This window comes from Amblyomma maculatum, chromosome 1 (genome assembly GCF_055883805.1).
Source record: "Amblyomma maculatum isolate TAMU_Amacu chromosome 1, ASM5588380v1, whole genome shotgun sequence".
NCBI lineage: Eukaryota > Metazoa > Arthropoda > Arachnida > Ixodida > Ixodidae > Amblyomma > Amblyomma maculatum.
The window spans coordinates 253,259,747-253,276,363 of record NC_139344.1 but is presented as its reverse complement, the minus strand read 5'-3'; the positions used below and the strand labels follow the sequence as shown (position 1 = coordinate 253,276,363).

The 16,617-nt window shown below is 44.1% G+C and overlaps 1 protein-coding gene across 1 annotated transcript in view; it reads left to right on the top strand.

The window, feature by feature from the left end:
• The first annotated feature begins 5,109 nt into the window (after positions 1-5,109).
• shv (DnaJ heat shock protein family member shriveled) overlaps positions 5,110-16,617 on the top strand; it is a 46,124-nt gene continuing 34,616 nt past the window's right edge. The window contains exons 1-6 of the mRNA XM_084590867.1: positions 5,110-5,210; positions 5,985-6,236; positions 7,421-7,693; positions 7,805-7,887; positions 10,294-10,351; positions 16,411-16,522. Coding sequence (XP_084446993.1) covers positions 5,140-5,210; positions 5,985-6,236; positions 7,421-7,693; positions 7,805-7,887; positions 10,294-10,351; positions 16,411-16,522 — 849 coding nt within the window. The 5' untranslated portion in view covers positions 5,110-5,139. The remainder of the gene's footprint in view (positions 5,211-5,984; positions 6,237-7,420; positions 7,694-7,804; positions 7,888-10,293; positions 10,352-16,410; positions 16,523-16,617) is intronic.

The window sequence follows — 16,617 nt, the reverse complement described above, 5'->3', positions numbered from 1 at the left end:
GACCCTGCCCGCGAAGGCGGCCGACGACGGTGCTCTGGCCGTGTGCTTGGCCCTAGTCGTCGCTAGGCCTAAACACCTAAATGGTTTCAAATAAAAGCCGTAGCTGGAATTGCTTTGGAAATAGTACACTTTTTATTCATAAACCTGTGTTACTATATCAGTTCAATTGTCTCACAAATTGTCTTACAGTAAACGGAAGGTGTAACATCGGCGACGACTTAGCAGCGGGGCTAGAGAACGAAATCGGATGAGCTCCGTCACACTGGCAGCAGCTGCTAAAAGCAGAAATTTGCTAGTATCGCTGTTATCACTTCTTCCAAAATCTCGTTACATACCAGCGATCCTTAGTAAAGATATTTTAGAGCGCAGCTCTTTGGCGTCCGTTCCTGGGTTTCGCGTCGGCGTCGGCCTCGTAACCAGCTCCGCCCCCCTTCCATCCCCCCAGCGCTAGCAGCGACCGACTGATACCGCTGGATGCCGCTGACGCCGCTAGAGAGTCAAGATAACGTGACTGCATAGAACACCATCGCCGCCATGCAGAAAGAGGAGGGGAGGGTCCCCCCCCCCCCCCTGTTCCTGTGTGGCGAATAGGGTGCTCTTCAGTTGCCGACGCGCCGGTTATTTCACGTAGGCCCCGGCACGTCGACGAATACGTGACCACCTTCCCACGGCTAGACCTGGTTCTTGGCGCTGCGGAAGCGAGGGTATCATATTGTTTGCGTCGGCATCGGCGGCGTTGTCCCTGAAACCAACTCCGCAGCTGGGGTTGACTCACTATCGGCGTCAGCAGCATCAGTCAGTCGCTGCTATCTCTTCCCTCCTCCCTTTATCGCGTTGTCCGCTTGCTGCGCGCGCTTCTGCCCCCATCGTTTGCCGCTGGGTGTACACACCGCCCGAGCCGAAATTGCCGCTGCCGTTCGCCACTGTGAAATTATCTGCCAGTTCTTTCTGAGCCATGAGCGAGACGACCGGTGGAAGTCCTCCGTCTGCTACTGCTGCTGCTAAACGAGCTGCCAGAGCAGAGGCCCAGCGGCGAGTCGAACATATATCAGTCTATTTCTCCGACCACAAAGCTTCCTTCATGACTGTCAAGAACTGTTAGTGGAGTCTTTGTTAAAGGAATACGTGTGAAAAATAAAAAAAAAATTCTGTGATAGCGCATACATGTGTTGCTCGATTTCTTTGCCTCAATCTATCGAAAAGGTGAAACAGCTTATTTGCTGCGCTCAAATTTCGCATTAGGAAGTAACGTAATCGTCGGTATTTTTTTTTTTAGATTCCTTCCTCAAATTAAACGCGTATTATTTAAGATCAACAGAGCATGCTTTTCTGAATGTAGCGAAAGAAATCCGCCGTGTCGGCGACTCGGCGTTGACGGACCGCGGCAGCAGGAGCGATCTGTTCCGCCCGCACTGAGTGCGGTGGCTACGGGTTGGCTGGCAGCAATGGGTGCGTTTTTTTTTTTTTTTTTACGATGCTATTTGGCATATTTCACATAGATGACTAGCTGCAAAATTATAAAAGCAAAGTAGTATTTAATGCAGCTAGGTGGCACTTTTTTAGTTTATTTTGGGTGTATCTTCTCACCGAGTCTCTCGACATAACACGTTTCCTCGTTGATCGCATTCGGATGAGTACCTCAAACACATTCGATACCTGATGTCATTTTCATCGAATGTCATTATATTTTCTCGTGTAGCAGCAAACAAATATCATTTTCAACGAGCGTTATTCTATGGAAAAGGCAGTAAATTTGCCGTGTGTAAGGTCTGAGTGATAACTATGTTTTCTGTGTTTTCTGCTTGTCATTGCACCTTCCGTGAACACTTCTTGTTTAAACTTGGTCGCCTCCGGTAGATGAGAAGATACAATACGCATTAGATTTGTGAAACGCTCAGCCAGACGTTCTTTAGCGTGCATTGACATCGCACAGCACACGGTTGCATTTTGCGTTTTGCCTCCACCTAATTTAACGCGAGCGGCGCGGTCGACTTCGGCCCCCATAGCTCGATCCTCCTCAGTAGCCTGAGCCACTGCGGCGGGTTATTGAACAGATATTTGGCAATATGCGTTTTGAAACATGCCATGCAATTACTTTGAAGACCAGATCCAGTGTTCCTGTTGTCTGGCAAGATTACGAATACATAACATATCGCTGCACTTGCTATTCAGACTAAGGGCTGTAGAGCTTGTTATAAACCGCGCTGTAACTCTGCAGTTGGGCACGAGGATGATACAAATGAAATGAAGATGATACTACAATAATAAAATAGGATATAAAATTTAAATCTAATATGCTCTTGGCTAACCTGTGATGCAGCTTTTCAGATATTGTCTCTGTTGATATCTCACTCCCCCATGAAATTATCTGCCCGCACTGCCTTTTCGACGGCGGAATAAGTGAAATACATGCTGTACAGGAAGTGGTAAAGCGCAAGCATGAATAATCTGAACTCTTGCTGCAGGAGCCCAATATGCGCTATTTTCCTGATGCTCAGAATGCTGGTTTGCAAGCTCGCTGGCTTTTCGTGGTCGCACCGGTACGAAACCGCTCGCAGTTTCGGCGACGCTGCCTATAGTTACTGTAGCAACATATTGCATATAAACGAAGCAAGCGTGTGAAAGAGCATTGGTTCATAGGTAAAAAAATTAACGAATTAGTGTGGCGTTGTAATGATAGCGGGGCACTCAAAATGAGCTCCACTTCGTACGCAACTTTGTTGACGCTCGTCTGCAGCAGGCACTTGATGCATATGGAGGCAATGTAGTTCCAGACGGCCATGATATCGAACACATGTCCACTGTTATAAAGTGCGATCCCCTTGCGCCACTGTCACCGCGGAAGTGCCCGCGATACGCACACAAACGGCAGATCGCACGCGCGCACCGCGACCACGCTTGCCGCATGAGGCCCGCCTCGGGTTCCGACGGCCGCCGCTACGCGGCTTACAGTGGCGCCCCTATAAGCGCTGCGCATGGCGTCCTACGTCGCTGTCGCCATCTCTCGGCAGCCAGCGGCGTAACTTGTCAACGGAGGAGGAGCGGCGGCGACGGCCTTGGAGAGCGGAGTTGCCAGGCACAGAATGTATAAAGGAGGCTATGCCCGGAAGGATTAATAAATAAAAACGAGTAAGCGCCAAGGAGGTTATATAGAACTTCTGGAGTGGCGGTCCCCTATTGAAGCCAACGCGAGCGGGTCATCGGAAGCCGGCCGAGCCAGCGGCGGCCAAGTTGCAAGCGGCAAAAAGCACGCGGCGCCGGCCAACGCAAACAAGGTCAATATAGCGCAAGCGCATCGCGCGCGTTTCGCGAGCACTTGCGCGCATGCGAATTTAAGAAAATCTTAATGAAATCATGTTGTCGTCAAAATCCATTGTATAGTCTGCCAATTTCTTGTTTCATACGCCTTACATTGTGATAAGAGTGGATGTAATCGGGGCCGAGCTATCATAATGTTCTCCATGCACATTTCTCACTGCTTGGACCAAAAAACACTCTTGCGCTGCGGCGCACATAGCACATCCGTAAACTGAGTTTCAAGATTAGAGCACACAGTTGCCGCGGACACTGTTTCGGGATGAGAATATGCCCTTAAATCTGCATTGCGGCGCGTTTGCTTCGCTGACAGTATGAAAATTTTCTGTCCAAATGAGCGGCATTCGTTGCCTGCTTTACCAACGCTGAATCAATTAAGCCTGTTACTTTAATGATATTATTAGCATTCGAAAACTATATATTACACTACGACTTCTAGAACTAGTGAGACATCTTTCAAACTCTTTTGGGTAGCACTGTGAGAAAAAATGACAGCCTTTTAATAAAAATGTTTCAAGCTGAAAAAGTGTTATGATAATGCTACATAAATTATGAAGTGCAGGAAAGACACGAATGATCGTGTCTTCTTTCAGATGTTTCTGCCAATAGCTAACCGAGGGCACGCACGTGCCAACGCGCCAGATGTTAGTTTCTTTCAAGCGGTCAAAGCAAAAAAAAAAAAAAAAAAAAAAAATACCGGGAGCCCTTAGCATTCCTTACGTGCTGTGAATCTGTAAACATTGAGACAGTTTCGCTTCTTCCACGCGTTCATTTTAAACGAGTGAGACCCGCGTTAGTTCGGGTTTACATCGTTTTGCGTAGTTTACCATTTGATTTTGAATTCTATTCGTACAGACCATTTAAACGATATATGACTTGATTTTGTAGCCTAAAGTTCAATTGTTAAAGCTCATCTGATACCATCAAATCGTATAGTGCAATATCTCGTTCTCGATAGAAGCTATTTGTACGATATATGACTTATTTGATGCTGTAGCGGAAAGTTGAATTTAATACAAAGAACTAATTTATTTCTTTTTATTTAATTAATTTTATTATTGATAGCAATTAAGGCTTAAAATAGGTCTAGTGCAATTATACTCGACATAAGCTATTCAACGACATAACACTTCAGGCTCTCATACTCGAGATAATCAACACGACAGCACATTTATACACACTGTATAAATGCGCTGTGCCGTAGGATCCAATAATGCTGCTCATTAGTATACACATTTATTTTTTTCAGAACTTTTTAGCTGAAGTTTTATCCCATGTGATCCAAAAGAGCGTGAAGATATTCATACAAGTAGCGTAGAGTTGCAAATGGGACGTTATATATTGAAGCGCCCCATAGCGATATCTCCTTCTTGCCCCTTGCAAGATGGCGGACGCCGGCTTCACTTTTCACGCACCGCTTCCACTCAAGTTCTACATAACCTCCTTGGTAAGCGCGACAAGTAAATGAGTAGACGGTGCGAACGGGGCGCGATAACGCTATCCTACGTGTTCCATTCTTTGCAATTTTGCAATTCATTTTCAGTTCCGCTTTCACGTATACAACATAAACCTTGTATACAATCGGAAATGACTACTGATTCCTTAAGCGGCATATGCTACACCGTTTCCATAATTCAGTTTCTTTTTTGTTGTTGTTGTTGTTTTAGAGGGGCATTTTCAGAAAATAAAAAGTGATTCGCAATTCATTTTCGGTTTCGCTTTCATGTAGCCAATCGGAAATGACCACCGTGGTTCCGTAGGTGACGCCACGCTCAGCTCCTTTTCTACCCGGCATGCACTTTGATACACGTGTATATCACAACAATGGCGTCGCCGGCGCTTGGGCTCTTGAGCTTTTACGTTCTTCTACTTCTAATAGCTCAAAGTTTAGCTGGGTAAGTCCTGAGAGCTGCATTGTTAGTTCGAAATAGATGTAACGTCGAGCGTTCATTACACTGCAGTCGTTAATTTTTCTTTGAAAGTGAGAAATGTAATCTAGTAGAATGAATGAGATCGTCCGCTTGCTATTGTTCGGTGAAGATTCGCTGTCAGATCATGCCGAGTTCGCAATAAGTACTTGTGGACTAAATTATTTCGTTCCACCTTGTGCACACCTTGCTTGCATGTTTTTACCCTATTGTCGCCATTCTTTCTCATTATCTGCTTGACCTCTTGCTCAAGGCTGCCGAGAACATTTTGCTAGCTTGTTTCGCTCCACGTCAACAATACATGTCCGTGTCAATATTTTCGAAATTCGCAGTTTTGTGATTGCTGACAAGAGAATTGCTGACCATCCAGACAAAATATATGTTTCGCTGACGTGTCTTGCGTGCAGCAGCGCACGGCCGTCTTTGACTGGAGCCTGGCATCTGTGCTCGTTGTGAAATAGCCTAAGATTGCATAGATGCATTCGCAATGTGTGTCTGTCCTGCTGAGACGTTGTGGCAGGGTGACACAGAGCTGTTCAATGTCTGTAGCGTTATCATTTTACAAGAATGACTTGCTGGACAAATTGGTTTTCACCCAAAGTCATGAGGCTATCGGAGTATCTTCTATAGTGTTCGCATGTTATGTTAGATACTGTACTTTACGTACAGGATGTCTGCAGGGGGTCATCGGTTGGTCACACTAGCACCTTCGGACACTGATACCTGCGCCTTGCCTTTCAGGAGGGACTTCTATAATATCCTGGGGGTGCCACGTTCGGCAAATGTGAATCAGATCAAAAAAGCATACCGAAAGCTGGCTAAGGAATTGCACCCTGATAAAAACAAGGACGATCCGCGTGCACAAGAAAAGTTCCAAGATCTAGGAGCAGCTTATGAGGTGCTCTCAGATCCTGACAAGCGAAAAACGTACGACCGGCATGGAGAAGAGGGGTTGAAACATGATGCTTTCGGGGGCAGTGATCCCTTTGCGAGGTGAGTGCTTTCTTTTCTGCAGAGTTTCACTGAGTTTATAACCAGCAGAAAACTCCTTTTCCTGCTGGTTCGAAATTTCGGGAGCAGTATGTGCACCACGTGATAACCTTTTTTGCCTGGAAGTAAACAGAGTTATCTGATTAAGTTGCACGAAGATCTTTTTGTTATGTTTTAATTTGGATGACAAATTATGCATTGTATAATATGCATTGTTTCTGTTAATATGCCTTTCAATCTGGTTGTATGCCCGCATGTACAAACCCAGATGGCTTGTATAGGCATCACAGTGGCCGTAATGTTTTAATGAGAGAGACAGAAAGATATTTAATAAATTTGCGAATCAGAAGTATTGCAAGAGTCTAATCTATACGCACAACGTGCAGTGTGGAAACTTGGTAAATGCTGTCCCTGGCACCCTATCATAGCATCTGTGTTGAGACTTGCAAGACATCTGGCCTAGTATCTGCATTTAAAGAAAATGTCAGTTGAGGTCAGCAGCTTGCATATCGTTTTTTGGCTGGTTTGTTGTGCATTTTTTTTTAATTGCGAATGCACAAGACAAATTGGATTAGCTCTAGTTACTGTCTCCATTTTTTTTTGCCTGATCCTTTGTCACTTTTTGTGTGCTACCTTCATGGCATTGCCATCTTGTTTTGTTGCAAGGGCAAAAAAGTAATAATCTTTTTGCAATTACCTGTTGCATTGTCTCTTCACTTGCACTGTGTGTAGGCTTTTGGTGTCACTTTTCTATTTTGACATTATACTCTTTGCAGCAGCACTGAATTTACTCTGTAGGAAAAGTTAATCATTGAAGCAGTGTTCATATTATGCTACTGCTGTTAAATTGTCTGCGGTAGATCAGGGGCTTTGGCATTTGGCTTTCTAGGAAAACTTTATGGAGTAAATCCCGGCTGCACTAGCCGCATTTCAGTGGAGGTAAAAAACAGCTATTTGCTATGTGCTGTCAATACATGTAAAAACACAAATTAATTTTGAGCCCACCACTACAGCATCATCCCTCCTAGTGCATGTGCAGCATTGGGGCAGTCAGCCAGCCATGTATTATCATATCCTATGCGATACCATATCATTACTACTACTGCTGCTTGTCTTTCATGTTGTAGGTTATACTTTTCGGATTTTTCACTATTTTTAATTGCAGTATGCTTCCCTTCCTTCGGCAGTTTCTTTGGAGACTTTGGCTTTTTTGGTGAAGGCTCCCGGAATGAGCAGCGGGAAATCCCTCGAGGTGCAGATGTAGTCATGGACCTCTGGGTTACCTTGGAAGAGCTCTATGCAGGAAACTTTGTCGAAGTTGTTCGTAACAAGCCAGTGGTGAAGCCAGCCAAGGGCACCCGGCGGTGCAACTGTCGCCAAGAGATGGTCACACGTCAGCTAGGACCTGGCCGCTTCCAAATGATGCAGCAGACTGTCTGTGATGAATGCCCCAATGTCAAGTGAGTTTGTATGGTCACGTTTGGGCACACTTGTCTGGAATATTGTAAGAAATTAGCTCTCTGTGTACCTTCATGGGCAATGGGATCTTGGGTGTGGGTGTACCTTTTCAGGCTGGTGAATGAAGAAAAATTGTTGGAGGTGGAAGTGGAGGCTGGCATGAGAGATGGTCAAGAGCAAGTCTTTGTGGCAGAAGGTCAGTAACTAGGGAAAGTTGTTCTGGTGTAAGGTGGATTTAAATGGCCAGTTTGCTTTTGGAGATGTTTTTATTGCGGTATATTTGTTAGTGCATCATAATGTCCAGATAGTTAATGCACGTTTACTAAATAAGGCTTTTCAAAATGCTTAGCATCATAGGAGCCTCAAGTGTGCATGTTTTGTGCTGCATTAATCTTATAGTATTGACACCTTTTTTTTTTTTGTCTCGTTGCAAATGCATAACCAGTGCATGTTCCCATAGGTGAACAGAATTATTCTGCCACGTGTTCGTAGTATTGGCTGATATGTTGATAGCCTTTTCGAACCTCAGTGGCTCACATGATACAGCTACTGTACATTTTTCTCTCGTCTTCTACCATGTAATATGTAGGTGCAGTGTTTTATTAAGAAAAGGAATGAAAACTTGCTGCTAAATTGCACTTGCAGTCCATGGCAGGGAGGTATTTTTCTGATTATAGAGTGAAATTTTCTCTGTAGGAGTGCTTTTTTATGTTCTATTGTTTTAAATTTTTCCTCCATTGTTGATGTGGTCTATCCTGATTTGTGTTATGACAGTGTCCACTATCCTTGTTTCACTTTCTAGTGTTGAGGTGTGACCTCCAAGCTCATAAAAACATCTTGCACTCTATGGGGATGTCACAGTACAGTTGACTAGATAATACAAACTTGAAGTGGATAGAAAATGTGTTCCGATTATACGTAAATTGAAATTAGATTGTTCTTTCTAATGTTTGTTGTTGACATAAGAAAATATTGGCTTGAACTATGCTCACTTGGGTTAAAGGGATTCCATTGTATGTATACAGGGTGTTTCACTTAAGAGTCCCAGTTTTCAAATATAGGGTTCTTGAGTTTTTTCTGCATAGTATTGCCTACAGAGGTGTGCATCAAAATGTAGGTAAGACGTGTTAACTAACAAGCTGGTTAACAACTATTGAATAGTGTTTGAAGTATTACTTTTAAGCACTTTATTTATTGAGAGGCTTGAAGACCACTATAAGTAATATTCATATCATTTTTTAGGTTCTTGAGCATGACATTTTCGACGCTTACATTGTGAGAAATTTTGGGGCCTCACTCGCACAAAGGTGAAACTGAGCAGCCAGAGGTAGTGGTTGCCTCACCTGTGTGCACCACATGCTCGTAGCGATGTGGTAGGTTGCACCTGGCAAGCTCTCATCGAGCGGCCGTGCTGCTGGTCTGTGTCCTTGGGTATTGCATTTGTTCACTCATGTCCGGGCAGGTACGTGGTGTTGAGAGTGTGAGCATATTAGAGTTTAGCTGCACTCAATAAAATAAGCAAAAAGATTGTAGCTTTCACAGAATGTGATTCTGAAGGTTCGAACGATCGCGAACAGTCGTGGTTCGCAATGGGCATGGTGTGACCCACAAGCTCAAGAAGATAGGTTGGAGTTTTGAGTAATTTTTTTCTGCTACAAACAAACTTAGTGCTCTGTGCAAACGTGTAAGTAGGGAAGGGACTGAACGGATTGAATGCAGGAAAAAACACCAGGGGGTTTCCACGTAAGATCGAACGAAAGATGGTCAGTCGACCTTTTATATTTATTTCAAAATTTTATATATTGTTACCTGATGACTGGAAAGAAGAGATCTCAAATTGATTTTGCTGTCAAAAATGTTTTCGAGGCACAGGGAATTAATAATGACGAAGCGGTGGAGTGCCGCATTTATCTTCTCTGCTGTTTTGGCCAAATTTGGTTATGAATTACACAAACTATGTTAAAGTTAGGCAGCTGAAACTTGGCTGAATAATATATATGTTTTTATTTGTGTTCAGTTAATGTTTGCTTTTCTGGGTAGTATTGATGTTTTTCCAAAATTTTTCAAAATCGGCCCAGGAAACGATTTTTTACCTACATTGTTGGCCTTTGTTTCAAGAAAGTTTTATGGCAGAGCGGCAATAATTCTACACTATGCTCTCAGCATAGTTATCTATCAAACGGCTAAAGCTTATATTTATATAACGTTTCCATACAGAGATACGATCGCGCTAATTTCAAGAAAACAGCAAACAATGAAAATTTCCTAGCACAATTAAAAAAAAAAAACATTTTTGATATTTCGCACTTTGCAACATTTATATGACATTTTTCCTCATTTCTTTCTCTTTATTATTATTGTTTTTTTTTTTTTTTTTTTGAGATCAGACAGTGAATATGACGCAGCTATAAAGTGCTGCTCGTGCAGCCTTGCACTCGTCATTGCAGTCACTATGTGCCTGGGTGGCAAAGCAGTGTAGTAGATTTTTTGCTGGAGTGTTTTGCCTCCTCTGTCATGTCTATTTCCTTGAGGAGAGAAATTTTTCTCCTATAGTGCCAATTTTTAGACTGTTTTTTTTTTTTTTTTTTTTTTTTCACTGCAGGTGAACCTCACATTGATGGTGAGCCTGGGGACTTGAAATTGAGGATACGAACTATGCCGTAAGTGCATAAATATTTAAATGTTGTAACCTTTCATTTGCCCACAGAATTGTCGGGTGGCGTGGTGAATTCCTTGTGAGTATGGTAGCATGGCCTGTTTTTGCACCTTCTTGAAGGGCAGTGTTAGGAGCTTTGTGCTGTACCAAACATCTGCTCAAAGAATGGACCATGTAGCCATGGTAAACAGGGTTTTGCCATGAAAGGAAGCTGACATTGAAATTTGATGAGAGGTACGCATACTATGTGCATGCTGATGACAGGTTCCAGTCTCGTCTTTGTTCCTTTCTTTTGTTGCACACATAGTGCAGTGAAATCTCATCATTGATATGATCCTGCTTGATACACATTTTGGCATTCTACTTTTTTTTTCATTCCCAGCTGATGCTCCCAAGAGGTAGTGCATTTTTGTACATCTGATACCATTGTGTTGCCACGTGGGTTTGGATGATACGATCATGAAAGTGTGTGAAAAACTTCCATGGTTTCAGACTTCATAAGACAAAAAGGAGAGGTGGTCAGTAGCCGCAGTAACCCATGTTTCTTCAGTATTTAGTACTTCCTCTCATAACTTCCTTTCATAATTTTTCTAATATTGACGGGAGCGAGAAGGCAGGCAGAATCTGTCAATTGGCACACAGTGAAATCGTGGCCCAACAGATGAGTTATTCCTTAGTGCTAATAGCGTGCAACATTATCTAGGTTATGAGGTGTGAAGCATTGGCTTCACAGCTGATAAGTGTCTAGTCCTTTCATTGATCTTAAGGAATAGATTAATGTGCTAACACTGACACACTAACTTAGGGCACAAGCAGCGCCTTTCATTTTGTGCTGGTTTTCTGTGCACGTTGGCTGTGTTCTACAGATTCTTGTGTCACCTACTGGATTTTCCCAGCCATGCCCATGCTATCTCAGATGGCACAAGCGGCAATGTGTTCCACCATTAATTGCATTTTCATCTGCTTTGTCTACATCTGCTGGCTGAGCAGCATGCACTTCTGTGTGCACTTTTGTATGTGCCCTGCTCAACCACTTCAGCTTGTGGTACAATTTTTTGTTGGGGTTTATTTTGTGGGGCTTATCGCTTCCTCATTGAGGAGATGCCGTTGCGCTAGAGGCATTGAGGGCATCACGGCATTTAGCCGAGGGTAACCACCTTTAGCAGGCTGCAATATTCGAAACTGGGTTTGTGGCCCGCGAGGGCACAGCGGGGTTTACGGAGCTTCCCCCAAGCGCATTCCCCCAGAGGAGGCGGGCGCCAGGCCGGGGAGCGCTTGTACCCAATTTTTACCGGTGGGTGTCCGGCGGTGGGTTTCGAACTAACCACCTCCCGCAGCCAAGACGGGCGCCCTAACTACTAGGCCACGGCTGCGGTAGGTGGTTAGTCGTGGCTGAGTGGTTTGGGCGTCCGTCTCGACTGTGGGAGGTGGTTGGTTCGAAACCCACCGCCGGACACCCACCGGCAGAAATGGGTACAAGCAAACCTCCGGCCCTGGCGCCCAGCTTCCTCAGGGGGTGAGCTTGGAAGAAGCTTCGCTAATTCGCTGTGTCCTCCGGGACGGAATCAGTTTCGAACACTTCAACCTGTAAAAGTGGTTCGAGATTACCATCGGTTGAAACTTTCGGAGTTCGACGATGTGTTGTGTGTGACCCCATGTGGGGCTGTTGGAACTTTCGAGAAGTTCAGTGATGAGTTGACCCCAGGCTGAGGGCAGCTCGACCCCGCGAGACAGGTGTTGACTCGAGACTTTGCGCAGTCGTCGAGTTGTTGACAGGCCCCACGTTGGGCGCCAGATGAAGGCCTCGCCTTCAAAAAACCGGTCCGCGAGCCATGGTCTCGCCCGACGAGTGACAAATCCAGTCTCTTAAAAACACCGGTTTATTCCGGATAAACAAAAAAAAAGCAAAACAGAGAAACATAAGGCGCTACTGCTCTGAGAACAGGCTGTTCATGCGCGCGACAATAGAACAACGGAAAGCGGGAAGAATGTCAGGGCCTTAACGCGGCGAAACAACACACACTGCGGAGCGAATAAAACGAGCAATGGGGCCAAAGCGCTAACGGCGACACAAGAAAGATTGCCCCTCGCGGCACAGCAACTCACAGAAATACGCCTAGGCTGTTCCTGCAGGCACTGCTTCCATCTTCGCGTCGGCGATCTTCTTTCGGTCGTCCGTGTACACCCTGCTGGCCCATGACGCTCGCCGGTTGCCCCGCGTCGGCCTTTCCGCTGGCGCAAAAAAGCCCCGCGCCTCGCTTCTGACGCGCTTATCTACCCTGGTCTGTCGCCGCTAACATCACGCCCCCCAAGATTATCTGCTTGCTCATGCGCACTCGCGCTGCCCGTGCAAACACAATACAAATAGAAAGACGCGCGCGCAGTCTGCAGTCTGCAGACTGCAGACTGCGCACAGACTGTGCGCGCAGTCTGCAGGGGCTGCAGAGCCCCACAATTTCTAGCCAGCAATGAAATTTTCTTACATTTTAGAGGCTGCAGAATATACTTTGTTACTTTAAAGATTTCATTGCAGTAAAGTTTGTTACACGAAAGTTTTACTGTGCCTCAGTTTTCCTCGTTCTCCTTTCTTCCAATCTTATATTGCTTTGCGCATAATTTTCGTTGTATTGATTGGTTTGTAGGGTTTGATGTCCCGAGGCGACTCAGACTATGAGAGATGCCTTTTCATTGTATTGAGGCACGTATATCGAGGAAATTGACTTGAGCCATTAGGCATTGCATTAAGACGTCCTCTGACAAATATTGGAATCAACTTTTCTCCTTCAAGGGCAGCTGTATCACTTTTTGAGGATTCTACATCTATATAGACAAGCGTCAGCCCGTGACGTCAGAGGAGATGCGGCGGCGCTGGCGACAGCAGTGACTTTCGGGGTGTAGGCAAAAGCCCGCACCGTCTGCATTGGATGCACGGCGCTTGCTGTATTTTCGAGCATAATTACCGATATTCCTGCAAGCTGCGGTGCGGTTGGTTGCGCCACGAGGCACAAAAATAAAATGGTACTTGTTTCCACATGTTTCTTGCGGTCGGATAAAGATGAGAGCGAAAGGCAGCGGCATCAAGCGTGACAAGTAGATCCTTCGGCGACGGATTGCCTTCGCGGCTAATGTGCGTTGCACTTCTGCATTGAAACTTGATCAGTTCGTTTCCAACTTTAATTTTTCTGGTTGCTTGTAGGCCGCATGACGAATAATGCAGCAGCTAACGCCTGCAACTCATGCATGTTTTGCTGTATATACTATCAAGTCATAAGAAGTTTTGACGCGATATTCTGTGTGCCTATGCTCTTAATTGAAGGTGGGAAAGCTGAGGTGTGACATCCCATTCATCCGCAGTATTGCCCTTGTATATGTTTGTATAGAAAAGGACACAAAAACTGCTGTGCAGGTAGCTGCGATTATATATATATATATACCTTGAGCAGTCACTCTAGCGCAATATTGCCGAAACGGCCCGGACTGTGTTTCCACTTCCGCGAGTTTCAACGAGTGACATTTCATCACCGGTCCTAGAAAGCGAGTAAACATTAAGATCCCGGCAAAGACGCGCAACAATATTTCTCCGATTATTAAATTTTCTTTTCAAAGGAACCTGACGAACTAATGAAATATCCACGCATAGCCTAGCTCTGATCGAGCTTAGTGTCTCAAAGAGCTTATAGAGCTTAGTGTCTCAAAGTTGAAGTCGGCTATGAGGGGAGCAAAATAAGCAGAATAACATGACGCGCATTTGAATAAAAATGTTCCAAGTATATTAAAAAGGTCAGCAGATCTCCTAAATTTTGCTGCAAGCGATCGTGGATTATGTTGCATTTGCACTCACGTACCTGTCCTGCAGAGCAAAGAGAATACATGAGAGTATTCTTAAAAGCGTTCATATATATATATTGTGAGCTGCATCTTTCATTTGTGAGCCGCATCTTTTTTTTTTTGTGAGCGTCTTCCACAGTATTAACCTGTGAACGACCCTAATGCGTCCACTGTGAAACAGACGGGAATAGAACAACTTGGCTGCGCACTATAGGCGAATGTTACAAAGAACTAAAAGATGAAATTCTGTCAGTTAAGTTGCAGGTACAGTGAGCTAGAAACATTATTTCTAGTTCCCTATAGTTGTCGGTAATATTTTTCTTAGAGTGGCTTGGAGCAGTAGAAGTCCATCAAAAGAGTCGTCATATGAAAACACTTCCAGTCATTCAGATCTTTGTCCTCCTTTCATGCGCTAGCAATAAGCCCGGGAGTTGAACAGTGTTGACTATTATTTTGTCTTATACATCCCGGTTTCTCGTTTTCATGCAGCTCCTTGCCAGGTAATTCCAGCAGTAATCGGCTGCAAAACTGCTTGAACTGTAATCTCCAGGCATAAACCAAACTATTTCTACGCACAAGTGAAGCTTACGCATCTGAATATCCGCGCATGCGAACTGGTTTCGAAGGCAGCGTCACTTGGCGCAGTGTAGACACGCCACGTTTTTGCCTACACCCTATGTCGCTGCCGATCGCAGCGCCACCTTTGTCAAACATGACGCTTGTCTATAGGCTGTATGTAGGTAAAGCATGGGAAGGGTTTTTGGGCTAGCGTTCAAATTGGTGACATAATTAACTAATAAAACTGAGGCTTCTCGCAGCATCGGAGATGTACGGACAAGCTCAGCGCATCATCACATGTTGCCAAGAACGTTGTGAGGACTTCGCTTGTTCTTACTCCTTCAAAGCAAGCAAATCTGTACGAGAAATGTATACCAGTACCATCCATGACATTGTGCCTCATACTTGGCGCTATATGTTGCATAGAAGCCTGAAAGCTGTTTTAGTCTGCAATGGTGCCACTGTTTCAAATGCTAGCGTCAGAATATTTCTCCTGCCTAAACTGCAAGCTTTAAAAATTTGACTTCTTAAAGCTCATTGAATTCTAAAACTGATGCCCTTTCTCTAGCATAAGATAACATAGAAAGTAATGATGTAGCATCTTATTTTATTGAAGTGAGGTTTCCCTGTTGGTATCTACTTCTCTTTCAAATAAAGAAATAAGTGGCCTGCCTTTCTGGTAAAATGGTGTGCAGCACAAATGATATATTTCAAGTTTCTGTGCCATGCGTGCCGCCCGGTAACGCTCAAAATATATGAATTTCTTCCTGGTGATGAGTACCATGAGCCGCCACCGGCAGAGCTATGTTGGTTTGCATGAAAGTGGCAGGTAGTCTCGAGATGTGTGTTCTTAAAATTTTAGTACTACAGCTGGTGACACTTTTTGTCCCTAATGTAGGATAAGTGCAGGCATTAGTGCAGGTATGCAGTAGCAGCCTCTCCCAACAGCTTCTAGCTTGTTCCCTTGCTAGTCAAGCTCTGTAGTGTACATACTTTTCTGGCCTGTGCACTCTCATGTTGCTTTGCGGATTGCCTTTTGTACACGACACTATCAAGTGCTCCTTCAGGGTCACTTCATTGTTCACTAATCTGTTTGAAAAATGCTTTTTTTTTTTTTTTTTTTCATTTGAAAATAAGTTCACGACCTGTAGTAGTGCCATAGTCTTAACGTGGGCATTGGCCAGGACCACAATGGCAGTTCATATTGTCTGGATTCCCAAAGTAACTGAGCTCAAATTAATGTACTTGCAAATGGTCATTATAGAAATATTGAGCCAGTGATTAGCAGTCACTTTGTTGCCCTTTCAGCTTCAATTGTAGCTGGCTAAATTTGCAAATTTATATGTACTCTTCATTAAATGTTTAGTGGTTTGTTGGATTTTGTAATTAGTAATTTTCCTGCTACTTTACTGTGGGATTAGTAAGGTGATAGCTACTAAGGAAGTATCATTTTGCTGCGCACATATGTATGACAGCTTGTTTCATTATCTGTGCTGGGATAAACGGTTTTCTCAAGCACTTTGGGGAAATGGGGTGTTGCAACTTCATTGAATCCTCTAGCACAACTTGTAATCGAGTAACATGCCTTTGTATATATATATATATATATATATATATATATATATATATATATATATATATATATATATATATATATCCCACATTGCTCTATTTCAGGCATCATGCCTTTGAGAGGAAGGGCGACGACCTTTACACAAATGTGACCATCTCATTGACAGATGCCTTGGTGGGATTTGAAACTGAAATCACCCACCTGGACGGTCACAAGGTGAGTTAAGATATATATGTAGATGAGCTTACTGTTTGCGCTTTTCTTATGTGATTTTGCAGAAGGTGTTGTCTTGCATTGTTCGTAATTTTGTC